Source organism: Buteo buteo, chromosome 23, assembly GCF_964188355.1.
Source record: "Buteo buteo chromosome 23, bButBut1.hap1.1, whole genome shotgun sequence".
NCBI lineage: Eukaryota > Metazoa > Chordata > Aves > Accipitriformes > Accipitridae > Buteo > Buteo buteo.
This window is the reverse complement of record NC_134193.1, coordinates 11,782,809-11,796,061: the sequence shown is the minus strand read 5'-3', so window position 1 is coordinate 11,796,061 and position 13,253 is coordinate 11,782,809. Positions and strand designations below refer to the sequence as shown.

Below are 13,253 nucleotides of genomic sequence, written 5' to 3'. Positions count from 1 at the left end.
CTCTGCATGCAGGGCTGTGACTTTATCTGCCTCCATTTCCACTGCTGCCTCTGCAGCTGTGAGCAGCATTTGCAAACCCAGGGCACCTGGCATCTTGGAAAGGATACAGCAGAACAACTTAGAGAAGGTACTGGAGGGTGTTCAGAGCTAGAGCACAACTTCCAGCTGGAGACAAACTAGATGGGGTGGCAGGCATCCTTTGGTTTGGAAAGAGACAGCTGGAAAGGGGATATGAGAGAGAACAGCAGAGAAGGGATGGAGGGATAAGGTGCTCACAATTCCTTGTGGCTTGGGAGCCAGAGGGCACCTGGCACAGGTTTGCAGGAAATGGAAGGATGGGCTCCTTTGGCCAAGGCATAGTTCAGTTCTGGAGCCTGCTGCGGCTAGACAGCGCAGAGACTGGAAGGAAACCCGTTCAAAAGAGGATTAAACAGGCTAGGGGAGGGTGGGTGGCCTGGTGGCTGCAATGTTGGCCTCAGGAAATCCCTGAAGAGCTGATGGCTGGAAGCTGGAGATGACACTGGGAGAAGGTCCCTCTACTCTTGCTTTGCTTCTCACGCCCTTCCCTTAAGTGTAGCCCAGCAGCAACTTTAGTGACTGGATCCTGGGCTGGCTAGTCTTACCAGTATGATCGTTCGTTTGTCCTACTGTCCAGGCAAGGGAAATCACACATTCCCACCAGCAGTGAGCCCTTATTCCTGCAGAGGTGGTGCAGATGCATTGGGATGCTGCTTTACTGAAAAGGTCCAGGGCAGGACTGCACTATCTGCATTAGCTTGGGGCAGTGTGACAGTGTCTAGAGCACTATTCAGGGCACTAATCCTGGCTGTGCGGTGGCTCTCATCAGCCTGCTGTTAGGGATAGGGGTGTGAAAGCCTTTGAGGCTGAGATGAAAGTGCCATATGAAGGAGGATGTTGATATGGCTGTTCCTCATCTTGAGTGCAGGGAAAGCAAATGTTCCCTGTGTCAAAGCCAGGTCCTGCTGCTGGGCTGAGCAGTCCCATGTGCCGAGACGGCAGCTGAGGAGAGCACCACAGCATGTTGGCCATGCTTTTGTGGAGAGGGCAGCCCAGCTCCCCACCCAGGGGAACATAGCTCTGGAGGGGAACTGAGACAAGCAGGTGTTTGTGCTTCACCTTGCAGATCGTGACCATCCACCAAGAGCCCTTTGTGTATGTGAAGCCCACGCAAGCAGATGGGACATGCAGGGAGGAGTTCACCATCAATGGTGATCCTGTGAAAAAGGTCTTTTGCACTGGACCCAACGAGACCATCCCAGGTAACTCAGCCCGGTGGTGAGCGCAGCAGCTTCCCCAGCCTACCCAGCTGATAAGACTCCTATCCCAAGACGGGGTCCCCAGGGAGGGTGCTCAGTCACACAGGAGGCCCAGAGGATGAGGAGCAGAAAGGTGATAGCACATTCAGTCCCCAAATGCCCCCCATCAGCTCAGCCCCACAGTAGTGCTGTGCACTAACTGGGCACTGGGATTCAGGTTTTTGATCCCAACAGATGACTTTCCCCACTGTCTCTTTTCTGGGTGGACTCCAGGGCTGTTTCGGGGGATTGCATCCCATGTTTCTGTCTCCTGACATGCTCCCATTCTCTTTGCCTTGATCTCAAGCAGAAGTGAGAACCCTGAGGCACATTCGCACCTGCTGCACTGTACTAACACCACCAGTTTCAAATCATTTTGTTACGGAAAGCCTGTTTCAGGATTAGGAGTGAGAACCTGGTGGGGGCCACGAGCTGCTTAGCAATGCCAGGCTTGCCCAAATCCACATGAAGTGCATCCCCTTGGCCCATCACGCTTTCACGTGCGCAACTCCCATCTCCAGCCCTGAGTTGTGTCCTGGGCTGTGTTCAACCTGATGGGTTTGTGTTAGCACTCCTGCAGCGCAGCCTGCATGCACCAAGACCCCTCCGTCTCCTGCAGTGGGTCAGCAGCACCAACTCCTAGCCCACCTCACTGGGACATAGCAAATGAATGAGACCCCTTTGCCCCCAGCTTGCCAGCACCCATAGGTGATGGAGGCAGTGGGAGCGGGTGGTCAAGGTGGATGGTCCTGCCTGAATAATATGATTACATCTCATATGAAACCAGAGCCATGCAGGTGGCTGCTCTCGCTGGGGACAGCCATGGATCCTGCATGGGGTCCCTGGCAAAGGGCTGCCTCCACTTGCCCACCCCATTTTCTCCTGTCCACAGGCCGCCCCACCGTGGCACTATGCTGCTACGGCTTCTGCATCGACCTGCTCATCCGGCTGGCAGGGGTAATGAACTTCACCTACGAGGTTCACCTGGTGGCTGATGGTAAATTTGGTACCCAAGAGCGGGTGAGTTTGGGCAGCCTGTGAGATCTCTTTGCCCCTATTGTGTGTTGAAACACCCCCAGAGCCTTCTCCAGAGCAGGCGTGGGGTGATAGGGCAGCGCAGCGTGCCTGCCATGTATGTGGGGGTCCTGGCTGGTGGGGGACAGATGTCAGGGAAGTGGGCTGATCCTGCACTGGCTCTCTGGCTTGTGACAGGTTAACAACAGCAACAAGAAGGAGTGGAATGGGATGATGGGGGAACTGCTGAGCGGCCAAGCAGACATGATTGTGGCTCCCCTCACCATCAACAACGAGCGGGCACAGTACATTGAGTTCTCCAAGCCCTTCAAGTATCAAGGCCTCACCATCCTTGTGAAGAAGGTATGGGCTGGGCTGGAATGTTTTGTAGAACAGAGGAGGTGCCCTTTGTTCCCTAGCTTGCAGACATGTGCCATGCCTGCACCATGCCCAGCTCCCCCAGCTGCTGCCCCCTGCCCACCCAGGGCAGCCGCTGCAAATCCCGGCCTTTGCTGTGGGATGCCAGACTCCAGGTTGCTGGTTTTAATGCTGGGTCTTGTCTCAGCCACTTTGAGTCTTCCTGTGTAGCAGAACAGGAGGAGCTCAGAGCAGGGCAGAGGCCTTTGTGAGTCCAGCCAGGCAGGCAAGGTGCAGGTGTGATGGGTGCCAGTGCTGCTCACCTCTCTCCTGTGTGCTAGGAAATCCCCCGCAGCACCTTGGACTCATTCATGCAGCCTTTCCAGAGCACACTTTGGCTGCTGGTGGGGTTGTCTGTGCACGTGGTGGCAGTGATGTTGTACCTCTTGGACCGATTCAGGTGAGTGTGCTTTGGGTAACCCAAGGGCTGGAGGGGACAGGGAGGTGCTCCTGGGAACCATCCCCTGGGCTCCCACAGTGTCTTGCTCAGGCACAGCCCTGCAGCCCTTTGGGAGGCTCTCATAGGAGGTAAACCCACTTTCTCTACCCTACCAGCCCTGGGCTGAGGCTCCCGGCCTCTCTGGCTGCTGCTAAGCTGAGAGATATGGATATGTGGGGTACCAGGCACCTGGGTATGTGGGAACATGCCTGTCAGACCAGGTGCTGTGCTGATGCCTGATCAAGGGGACCATCAGCTCCTGGGCTCTGAGTTAGCTCCCTTCCTTGGCCCAGAGGCAGCTCCTCTGAAGGGCAGGGAGCCTGTCCCCACCTCAGCCCTGTGCCCAGAGGCTTTTGCAGTTAATCTGCAGTGAGCCCTCCATGTTGCAGTGGAAGAGGCTCAAGCTGGCCAGAATCAGATGGTCTTTCTGGCCCAGAGAGAAGCATGATGGGACCAGTACCAGTGTGAGCCGGTCGGGGTTGCAAGTCAGCAGAGGGGACATGCAAGGCAGGGGGACATGGGGAGTGAACAGCTGTTTGGGACATAGGCACAGTCTGTACGGATGAGTGATGTAAGGCAGCATCAAGACTCTTAGGGCACAGCGGAGAGCCCTGGGAACCAGGATAAAGGATATGAGAAGAGCTCTCTGTCTTGTTTTCCAGCCCATTTGGCCGGTTCAAAGTGAACAGCGAGGAGGAGGAGGAAGATGCCCTGACCCTTTCCTCAGCCATGTGGTTCTCCTGGGGAGTCCTGCTGAACTCTGGCATCGGAGAAGGTGCGTCACAGCACGCAGTGCGAATGCTCTGCCCCGCAACCCTGGCCCTGAGCTGGGGGGGATACCAGGCTGGGGGAGAAGCCCATGCCCTCTTCCACTGCTTCCCTCTGTGGCAGGGCTGATGCCCTGGGGGGACCTCATCCCCTGAGCCTTCCCTGGAGCAGGCTGGTAGGAGATTCTGTGATGCTGGGGGTGGCACACTTGTGGCACTTGTGCAGACCATCCTGCCACCCCTCACCATCAGTGGTGGAAAATAGGTCTTTCTTGGGCTGCTTCTCCTGCCCAGGGTTACCCATCCATTCAGGGTGAGACACATCATGCCCTGGAAGGAGCTGGGGTTTTCTTGGTTTGGGCAATGCAGAAGCTCCTTGCACATCTATCGGCAGAGCAGATAGATGGTGCACATCTGCAGCTGCCATTGGTCTCATGTGGGATGGATGTGGCTTTGGCAACCAAGTTAAGCCCTTGTTGTGCCAGTCTGATCTCGCCTCTCTCCTCTCAGGTGCTCCCCGGAGTTTCTCTGCCCGTATTCTTGGCATGGTGTGGGCTGGCTTTGCTATGATCATTGTGGCTTCATACACTGCCAACCTGGCAGCCTTCCTGGTGTTAGACCGGCCTGAGGAGAGAATTACAGGCATTAACGACCCCCGGGTAACGGCCTCTCACTTGCTTTCCCCTTCCCTGTCCACCTCTGGGCAGAGATGCAGGAGATGCCTCCAGTGCGTATCTCCTGGCTCATATAATGTGGCTGGTAGTACCCAGAGCCCTGCTTTAGCATGGTTGTGGGTCTGTGCCAGGGGGTCGAGCCCCACGTAGCTCTGCCTGGTGGGTCTGAGCCCCTGCACTGGGTGGGAATGGACAGACATGGGGAGGGATTAGCAGGAAAAAGGCTTGTCCAGAAATAGCATGTACCCAGCCAAACTGCCTGCCAGTTCCTGGAGAGCCTGCACTAACCAACGAGGAAACGATTCATTATGGATGAGTTATAACTAATGAAATTGTCCCTGCGGTGCAGTCAATACTCTCAGCAGACACCAGCATGCCTCAAACCCATTTCCTGCTCTGGCAAGGACACAGCCACAGCTTATCAGTCCAGGCACGCAGGAATATACCCCACAGCAGTGCTGACCCACAGCACCCCACACCCTACTGCGTCTTCTGTCCACAGCACTGCCAGCCCCATGACATCCACAGGCCTCCTGCATCCTCAATGCCACAGTGTCCCTGTCACATAGCATCCCCTGCCCCACCACCATGGTCCCAGAGCATCCACTGTCCCATAGTCTCTTCAGCTCTGCTGAGGAGATCAAGGTCTTCTCTGGGAAACAGGTCCCTAAAGGAGATGGGAAATTAGGAAACACAGCTTTGGGAAATTAGGAAACACAGCTTTGGGGTGAGCCAGTTTGGTTGATGAAGAACAGAAGAAATAGGAGCCCTGCCCTTGCCTTTCAGCTGCGCAACCCTTCTGATAAGTTCATCTACGCCACGGTGAAGCAGAGCTCGGTGGATATCTACTTCCGACGGCAGGTGGAGCTGAGCACGATGTACCGGCATATGGAGAAGCACAACTACGAGAGCGCTGCCGAAGCCATCCAGGCAGTGAGGGACAAGTGAGTGGGGCCAGCACCTTGCCTGGCCATGCTGGGAAGAGTTTCAGGGATCTGCAGTTTGGCAGAGCAAGCAGGGCTGACACAAACCTGGCAGGACTTGCAGTCAAAGCATGGCTTGATGGGACCTGCCCGGTTGGTGCTGGGTCGGATCTTCCTAGTCCTGGTGCATACCAGGTCTCTGGATGGAGAGCACAAGGTCTGCGTGGGGAAAGGCACAGTCGGAGCCCTGGCCCTGGCCATGGCCTCCCTTTCTGGCCTCTGCACTTTCTTCTGTGCAAGGCTGGGTGGCTTCAAATCCCATGTAAACCACTCACACGCTTCCAAAATTTTGCCAAGCCTTCTGGCTCCCAGCAGGACAGACCCTGCTGGGAGGAGGGTGGTGCTAATCAGTGCTTAAATTAGGGCTGGGAGCACCCTTGCTGCTCCCATGGTGGCTGCAGACAAGCTGGGCTGCTCAACCTTACCTGCCTGTCCTCTCTTGGTGTCCAGCAAGCTCCACGCCTTCATCTGGGACTCAGCGGTGCTGGAGTTTGAAGCCTCCCAGAAGTGTGACCTGGTGACGACGGGGGAGCTTTTCTTCCGCTCCGGCTTCGGGATCGGGATGCGCAAGGACAGCCCGTGGAAGCAGAATGTCTCCCTGGCCATCCTCAAGTCCGTACACAGCTCTTGGCATGGGGCTCGCCCCAAATGCTGCATGTGTTAGCATGCAAGTAGCCTCATGCCAGGCACTGCCACCCTACCCTCCAAACCCCCTGCAGGGACATGGGCTGTGGGGGTGCCATGTCACTCTTGATGAAGGGGATGTGCCTGAATGACCGGGGTGGGCATCCACGGCCCGAGCTCCGGCTCGCAGGGTTGGGGAAGCAGCACCGAGCTGGTGGGAGGGCAGAGCAGAGCAGGGCAGGGAGCAAGAGCTGTGCTCAGCCGCAGGAGTGTAGGCAAAGCTGGCAGAGAGCAGCCCTGGGCCTATCCAGGACCAGGTCCTTGTGAGCAAGGCACGGGCTGCAGCAGCAAGCAGGGGTGCTGCCATTTCTCCACTTCACCCTGCGAGCTCAGCTTTGTTGACAGCATTGCAGTGCCCTGGCTTGATCTTCCAGGGGTTTTTCTTTCAGCTCTGGCTATTCCTGTTAGGCAGAGATATGTCAGGACTCCTGTTGAGTCCAACTAAGGCTTCTATACCAGCATTAGCCTGCAGCGTGGGGTGCCACAAGTCAATCTGATACTATGTGTAAAAAGGGATTTCCTTGTATTAGTTCAGAAATGCCACACCCATTGCAGACAAAGGAATGTGGTGATGGAATAACAGGTAGCCGGGAAGCAGCAAGTAGAGGGAAGGGGACATGTGAGATTCATTTTGCAGAGAGACAGGGTCAGGAGCCACCAGGGTCCTGCCCAAGATGCAGAGATGAAATGCCTGAGAGAGAGGATGGGCCAGATGTGGAAGACACAGGCAGGACCCAGGGTAACTAATGTGAGGAGCCATGGGACCCCATCTGTGGGGTGGTCTTACCATGAGGATGGGTGGCAGCAGGACAGATGGGATTTGGGACAACAATGTGAGAAGCCTGGAGAGGCAGCAGGAGCCCTTGGTGTCCTCCTGGGAGAGGATGGGGAAGCCCAAGGCTACAGGTGGCCCAGGAAGGTGGTGGGGATGTGCCAGGAACAAGAGGGAGGAAAGCGCAGGGGAACCCCTGGTAGGACGTGTGCTCTGTGCCCACCACCAGCCCCACTAGCTGTTGAGGCAGAGACAGGCACTGCGGGGACATGGTTTGTTTCCTCCCAAGCGGTGACACCAGGTTGCTGGAGAGTCCCAGCCTCGCCGTGCACAGCAGGGAGCTGCCAGGCAGCAGATTTGCCCTTGCCCTGATCTAGAGGGTGCCGCTGATCACCAGACAGGATTGGGCTCCAGCATTGCCTGAGCTCCCAAGTGGCCCTGACAGGTGGGGGGATTGCACAGGAGGGTGCCGGGGATGTGGTTCGTGTCAGCTACTTGCAGCCTCCCTCCGAACACACTCTCCGAGCCCTGCCTACACCCATCAGCTCCATCCCTCCCCTTGGGAACTGAGCTTACACATGGCTTTTTTTGGCAGCAGCTGGCCAGCTCTCTAGCTGTCAGACACGGGGCAGTGGCACCAGGCGGCTGTGGATCCCTCCTCGCACCTGCTGCACTGTGCACGTGGCTCGTTGCAGCACTGGCTGTGTGCAGGGCAGCGTGCGAACACATGCACTACAGACAGCCACTGCAGACAGGCCACACGCACTCTCTCTGTGCAACATGCCATACATGCACATGCGTGTGCACACACACACACAATCAGCCAGGCATGCACACACAAGCGTGCACACGCACACATCATCAGTTCGTGTGTTTGTAGGCTGCAGGCAATTGTGGAGTCCTAAGACAAAGGGCATGAAGGCACAAAGAGCATGTGCCCCAGCTGCCTGCGGCTGGTCCCCAGTGACTACTCTGTCCTGTCTCCTTGTGTTTTCAGGTCCCACGAGAACGGCTTCATGGAGGATTTGGACAAGACTTGGGTGAGGTATCAGGAGTGTGATTCCCGTAGCAATGCCCCAGCAACACTCACCTTTGAAAATATGGCAGGTTTGTTCTGCAAACCTCTTTCTTCCTCTTCGCTGGGTAGCCTGCTTTCGCTCAAGACATTCTCCTCTCCGGGGCTCTCCTCTCGGGCCAAAGCTCTGCTTCTTCTGGGTTTGTGCTTTCCTAGCGCTGGGAGGCTGCTGTGTTGGGCTCCAATCCCACCTTGTCTGAAACAGCTCCGCGAAGTTTCCCCCACCTTCCCTGGGGTGGCTTTCTCATCGGTGGGACTGTCCTGCTTTGAACATTGCTCCCCTCCCTCTGCTCTGGCCAAACTGCGGCTGTCACAGTGAAATCAGAGCTGTCGCCAAGGCAGAGAGAGGGGAGCAGCACCTCGGGGGAGGCGAGAGTGGCCGCGGAGGCGAGCAAGGATGCTGCTGCAGGAGGGAGCTGGCAGCAAGGGGCAGCCCGCCAGCCCTGACGAGTGTGTCCCGGCTAGCCCTGGGCAGTGGGCAGGGGGCAGGAGGAGGATAATCAATACAGAGGGGTTTTTTCTTGGTCGCCCTTTGCAAAGAGTGCGAGTTCCCCCAGACTTGCTCTCCCTTTGCGGTGATGCAGTGCTGCCGGCCCTTCACCCAGCCAACATGGTGACATGGGATGAGGGGTGTCTGATGGGACCCCATCCTCACCGGCACCACAGGCCAGGGCAGAAGCACCAAGAGAAGGGGCACTTTTGCTCCACAAGACACCACTCCCAAAACTTCAGCCCCGAGGGTTGCAGCTGGCCAAGGACAGCACAGAGAGCTCTATGCACAGCTGTCCTTCCCGATGAGCCAAACAGGAGCACCAGAGCTGGGTTTCTGGTGCAAACGACCCTACAGCCCCAGGGGACGGGGTCTGCCCTGGTGCTCAGTGCAGCACCCAGCGCGCCGTGCCTGCCCTCAGCACCGCTGCAGCACAGCCAGTGCCCTGTGCCTGACCAACAGGACCTTGCATGGACATCCAGCACCCCATCACCTTTCTGCCCATCACCGTGGGTACCCAACCCGCAGTGCCTGCCCTGCTCTGCCGGGTTCCCCTCCCTGGCCCCTCCAGGACTGTGGGGGGATGGCGGGGGGCCAAGGGGACCCTGGGTTGGCAGGTGCTCCTGTTGCTGAGTGTGATACAGAAGAAATGAAGTGTCATGGTGCAATTTCCATTGCCCCCTGTAACTTTCCTGCTTATTTCAGGTGTGTTTATGCTGGTGGCTGGAGGTATTGTTGCCGGGATATTTTTAATATTCATAGAAATAGCTTACAAAAGGCATAAGGACGCGCGGAGGAAGCAGATGCAGCTGGCGTTTGCGGCCGTTAATGTGTGGAGGAAAAACCTGCAGGTAGGACAAACCGTTTTTAGAGCAAATCTCCAAGAGGTGCGTTTTCCATTCCTTCACCAAATCAGTGAATGCAGAGCTGTGGATTAGCATGGGGCCCTCTGTCCCCCACCCTGCACCCCAGTAACTCCAGCTGGGGTTACTGGGCACCTAGCAAGCTGTAGTGTAGGGTCCCTGCCTTGTCCCTGGGAGCTGCCCTTGGATGATGCTGTCTCTCCTGGGAGGTGTTGTGCACAGCTCCAACCGGGACAGAGACCTGGCCCATATGCCCCCAGAGGTGCTTGGGACGGGGACTTTGCTTTGCTGGGGACCATGTGCCAGAGCCACATCTTGCCCTGGCTGAGCAAGCGGTGCCGGTGCAAGTCCCTTTGCAGGTGCTTTGCCCTGCTGCCCAGCTCCGGCCACGCTCACCAGCAGACGGGAGGGTTAATCCACTGCCGCTGAGCATCTCTGCCCGGTGCTCAGGTGGAGAAATGCTCCAGGGATGGTTTCCATCACCTCCCCCTCCCTACCCACTCCCCGGGGGTGTGGTAGCCCTTGTCATACCCAGGACCAACTCCAAAAAGAGGTGGTGCGTGCTCTTGTCATTTGGAGACAAGGACATCTCCCCACATGGGAGCCAGCAATGCCAGTGCCTGTCAGCGCCAAGGCTCCCCTGGGCCCCTTCTGTGGGGCCATTGCTCTCCCTGGCTTCTCCCATCCCTGAAACACCTCCATGCCGCTCAGGCAGGGGAGCCCGGGAGGGTCAGTGGTGCCTGGCAGTGACACTGAGCCGTAAGCCCACGTGGGCCACCAGCCTCACACTTCTCTTAGCCCATTGCTTTTGGGGCTGAGCCCCATGGTATCCCCGAACCCCAGTTTAGGGCAGCTGGAGGCTCTCTCTGAATTGCCTGGGCTGCTTTTCTTCCTTGGGGAAGAACACCGGCATTCAAAGTGCGGGAGATCCTTTAGGCAACTAAAGGACACTGCCGTTCGCAGCAGAGCCAGTGAATGACAGAGAGAGAACAAGGCTTGGGGACCCCAAAATGAGCCCGGAGTGGTGGCCCTGCGGGAGCAGCGCTGGCTGGGGCATGTGGGTGGGCTGCCCGGGTGGAAGCGACCTGCCCGAGAGCAGCAAGGGGAAGCACAAGGCCGGGCTGCTGCATCCTGAGAGCTCGCTGGGTTCAGTTCACTGATAAGAGTCTCGGAAAAGCCATTTCTCTATTTTTTTTTCTTTTTTTCTTTTTTTTTTCTTTGCTTCCAAAAAGCAGCAGCACCAAGGGGGTTAAGGCTGCTGGGACAGAGCACACTAGTCGCACTGCCATTTTTCACTTGCCAACCTTCTAGAAAATACTGCACTGGGTCCTTGGGCAGAGTCTGTGGGACTGTGAGCAAAGCATGCTGCCCTGTGGGGGTGAACAGCCTCATGGTAAAGAGCCGTTTGACATTGTAAGACTTTTCCACAGGAGGAAACGTCAGAGCACTAGTATCTGGTACATTGCTAGAAGGTAGGCAAGTGGAAAGATTTATTTGTTAAAACAAACAAACAAAAATAATGGTTTTTGGGATCACAGTTTTGCCATGGCTATTTCCTGAGATGCCATGGAAGAAAAAGACATTTCATTCCATTCATCTTGCTTTCCTTTCCGTTTGTGCATGTCCGCAAAAGAGAGAACTGAGAAGGAGGAGCAAATGTATCCCCGAGCATGCTCTACGCACCAGCGGGATACATTTTGGTTACCCCCGTGCGGTAGCAGAGCCAGACCTGGTCACTCCGTCCCCCGTCGGAAAGGTCACACTCATTGGCACGAAAGCAATTGGGGAGGAATCGTTCTCAGCGCCCGCCGCAGAGCGCGGCCGGTCCCCACGGCTCGCTGCCCCCGCACCATGGCGGCTGGTGCTCCCAGCCTGCGCTAACCAGGTCCGACTCGCTAACACCAATGGCTACATTTTTCAGTTCTGTTTCTCTTTGAGTTCATCCCGACCCCGATGACATCATAGCGCTAACGCTTTGCCTCCTCCCTTTCTTTTCCTTTTATTTTTTTTCCTTTTCTTTTTCTTCCAGTTTCCTTTTTTTAACCCGTTTTACTTTTGGAAAAAAAAAAAACCACCAACAACAACCACGTTCGGCTTTGCACAACTGCATCATTTAAATTTTTGAATACATTTTTTTACAGAATATTCATACAATGACTTCTCTTTCAATGCAGTCCTCTCTCTCTCTTGTGGCACTAGGATTCAGCCTCAGAAAAGGCCCTGAGCAATTTTTTTTAGTGGTAGGTGCAGCATCTCACCTCTCGGTCTAGCCAGGCTAGCAGTGGAAGCGAGGGGCAGGGCGCCAGGAAGAACATCCCCAGGAAGCGAGGTCAGCTGTGCCGGCCTGGACGCAGACACCCAGGAGAGCAGGGCTACTCCCCAGAGGGGTTTCCAGCGCTCCAGATGCGAGGCCGGCCCCATAGCTGTAGCAGTGTGGTGGCCGTGCTGTAGCTGTGGGTCACGGAGGCCCTTGGAGGACTGGGAGTGACAGGACACCTCCAGTAGCTTTCTCACCTAAATGAAGGACATGACACGGGGCAGTATTCAAATAGATTTAGTGTTTCCAACAACACACTAGAGATCTAATCACTTATACATATTCATTTTAGGATAGAAAAAGTGGTAGAGCAGAACCTGACCCTAAAAAGAAAGCCACTTTTAGGTCCATCACCTCCACCCTGGCCTCCAGCTTCAAGAGACGTAGGTCCTCCAAGGATACGGTAAGAGGAAGAAGAACAATTCTGCCCTCTCTCTTTCTCTCTCTTTCTCTCTTCTGCCATCCCATCGACTGCCACACACCCATCCCGAAGCTGCCAGTGTACATGCATAGCTCATGTTCGTCACCAGTCAGTCAGTGAGTCAGTGAGTCAGTCATCCCGTGTACTTGAAAGGATGCTGGGATCCTGGAGGGCAGGCAGGAGGTGGCTTGGAGTCCTGTGATGAGTTGGGAGATGCAACCGAGTTTTTGTTTTGTTTTTTTGTTTTCTTTTTGCCTGGATGATTTCTGATGTTCCTCTCTGTGCTTCGCTCACCTTACCGGTGCTGACCTCTTGAAACCAATGACTTTTTTTTTTTTTTTTCTGTTCCTGAGTGTTCCTGTTCCTGTTTGTCATTGTATGCCTAAAAATGATCACCCCGATTTAATTTGGGCACCGTGTCACCTCACTGAGAGCCATGCGTGTCACATTCTCTACATGTGATTTTTGTTTGTGACGATTAGCATTCGGGACGTAGTCCTCGGCACAGGAGTGACAGCTGTCTCTGGTTATCGTCAGCAGTAACGCAGCTCCAGAAAAGAGACGCAAAGGCTTGAAAGAGGAGGTTGTTAAAGACCCAACCTTGGTTCAAACTTGTGCTTTCTGCGTCAGAGTAAAACTGCTCTCACGTAACCAGAGAAAATTTCCAAATTGCTGCCTCTAAAGCCAGCTGTTTCCAAATGTGCAAATGTGTCTGCTCGTGCTGGAGCTTCAGACACTCTTCAGCGTCAGGTTGGGCTGTTGGTCTGTCGGACTGAGCCGGTGTCCCTCTGCATGTTGCCGTCTGTTGTATGACACTCTGCACTGTGGCTACTCTGTTGTCTCGTGTGGCGGCGGCCACTGCGTTTTGCTGCCCGACCTCCCGGCGCGACGGGCTCGCCAAAACCGCCTGCCCGGGGCCACCGGCGGGTTTCTGCCCAGGGTTGCTCAGAGCAGGCTCCCCGCCAGGCTGCCCGAGGCGTGAGGCATGGCGGGGACGGGGGGACGGCGGCAGCGTGGGGAG

General features: G+C 55.9%; 1 protein-coding gene and 1 long non-coding RNA gene across 12 annotated transcripts in view; one reads left to right on the top strand and one right to left on the bottom strand.

Annotated features, from left to right (window-relative positions):
• The window catches only part of GRIN1 (glutamate ionotropic receptor NMDA type subunit 1), a 38,537-nt gene that overhangs the window by 20,166 nt on the left and 5,118 nt on the right, over positions 1-13,253 (top strand). For 4 of the 10 annotated variants that reach the window (XM_075056127.1, XM_075056126.1, XM_075056124.1 and 1 more), the window contains 11 exons: positions 1,145-1,280; positions 2,209-2,336; positions 2,529-2,693; positions 3,029-3,147; positions 3,849-3,961; positions 4,464-4,612; positions 5,414-5,571; positions 6,061-6,222; positions 8,064-8,173; positions 9,337-9,482; positions 12,104-12,214. In XM_075056127.1, coding sequence (XP_074912228.1) covers positions 1,145-1,280; positions 2,209-2,336; positions 2,529-2,693; positions 3,029-3,147; positions 3,849-3,961; positions 4,464-4,612; positions 5,414-5,571; positions 6,061-6,222; positions 8,064-8,173; positions 9,337-9,482; positions 12,104-12,214 — 1,497 coding nt within the window. Of the gene's footprint in view, positions 1-1,144; positions 1,281-2,208; positions 2,337-2,528; positions 2,694-3,028; positions 3,148-3,848; positions 3,962-4,463; positions 4,613-5,413; positions 5,572-6,060; positions 6,223-8,063; positions 8,174-9,336; positions 9,483-10,924; positions 10,946-11,127; positions 11,380-12,103; positions 12,215-13,253 lie in introns of those variants that run through there. The other 6 variants (XM_075056122.1, XM_075056121.1, XM_075056129.1 and 3 more) reach the window with 4 other exon arrangements.
• LOC142044074 (uncharacterized) lies at positions 11,584-12,302 on the bottom strand. Of its 2 annotated transcripts, none has more exons than XR_012654195.1 (2): positions 12,166-12,302; positions 11,584-12,008 (listed from the first exon to the last, which is right to left on the bottom strand). It is a non-coding gene; the product is annotated as an uncharacterized LOC142044074 (long non-coding RNA). The 2 variants fall into 2 exon arrangements; XR_012654194.1 differs by having other exon boundaries at positions 12,134-12,271.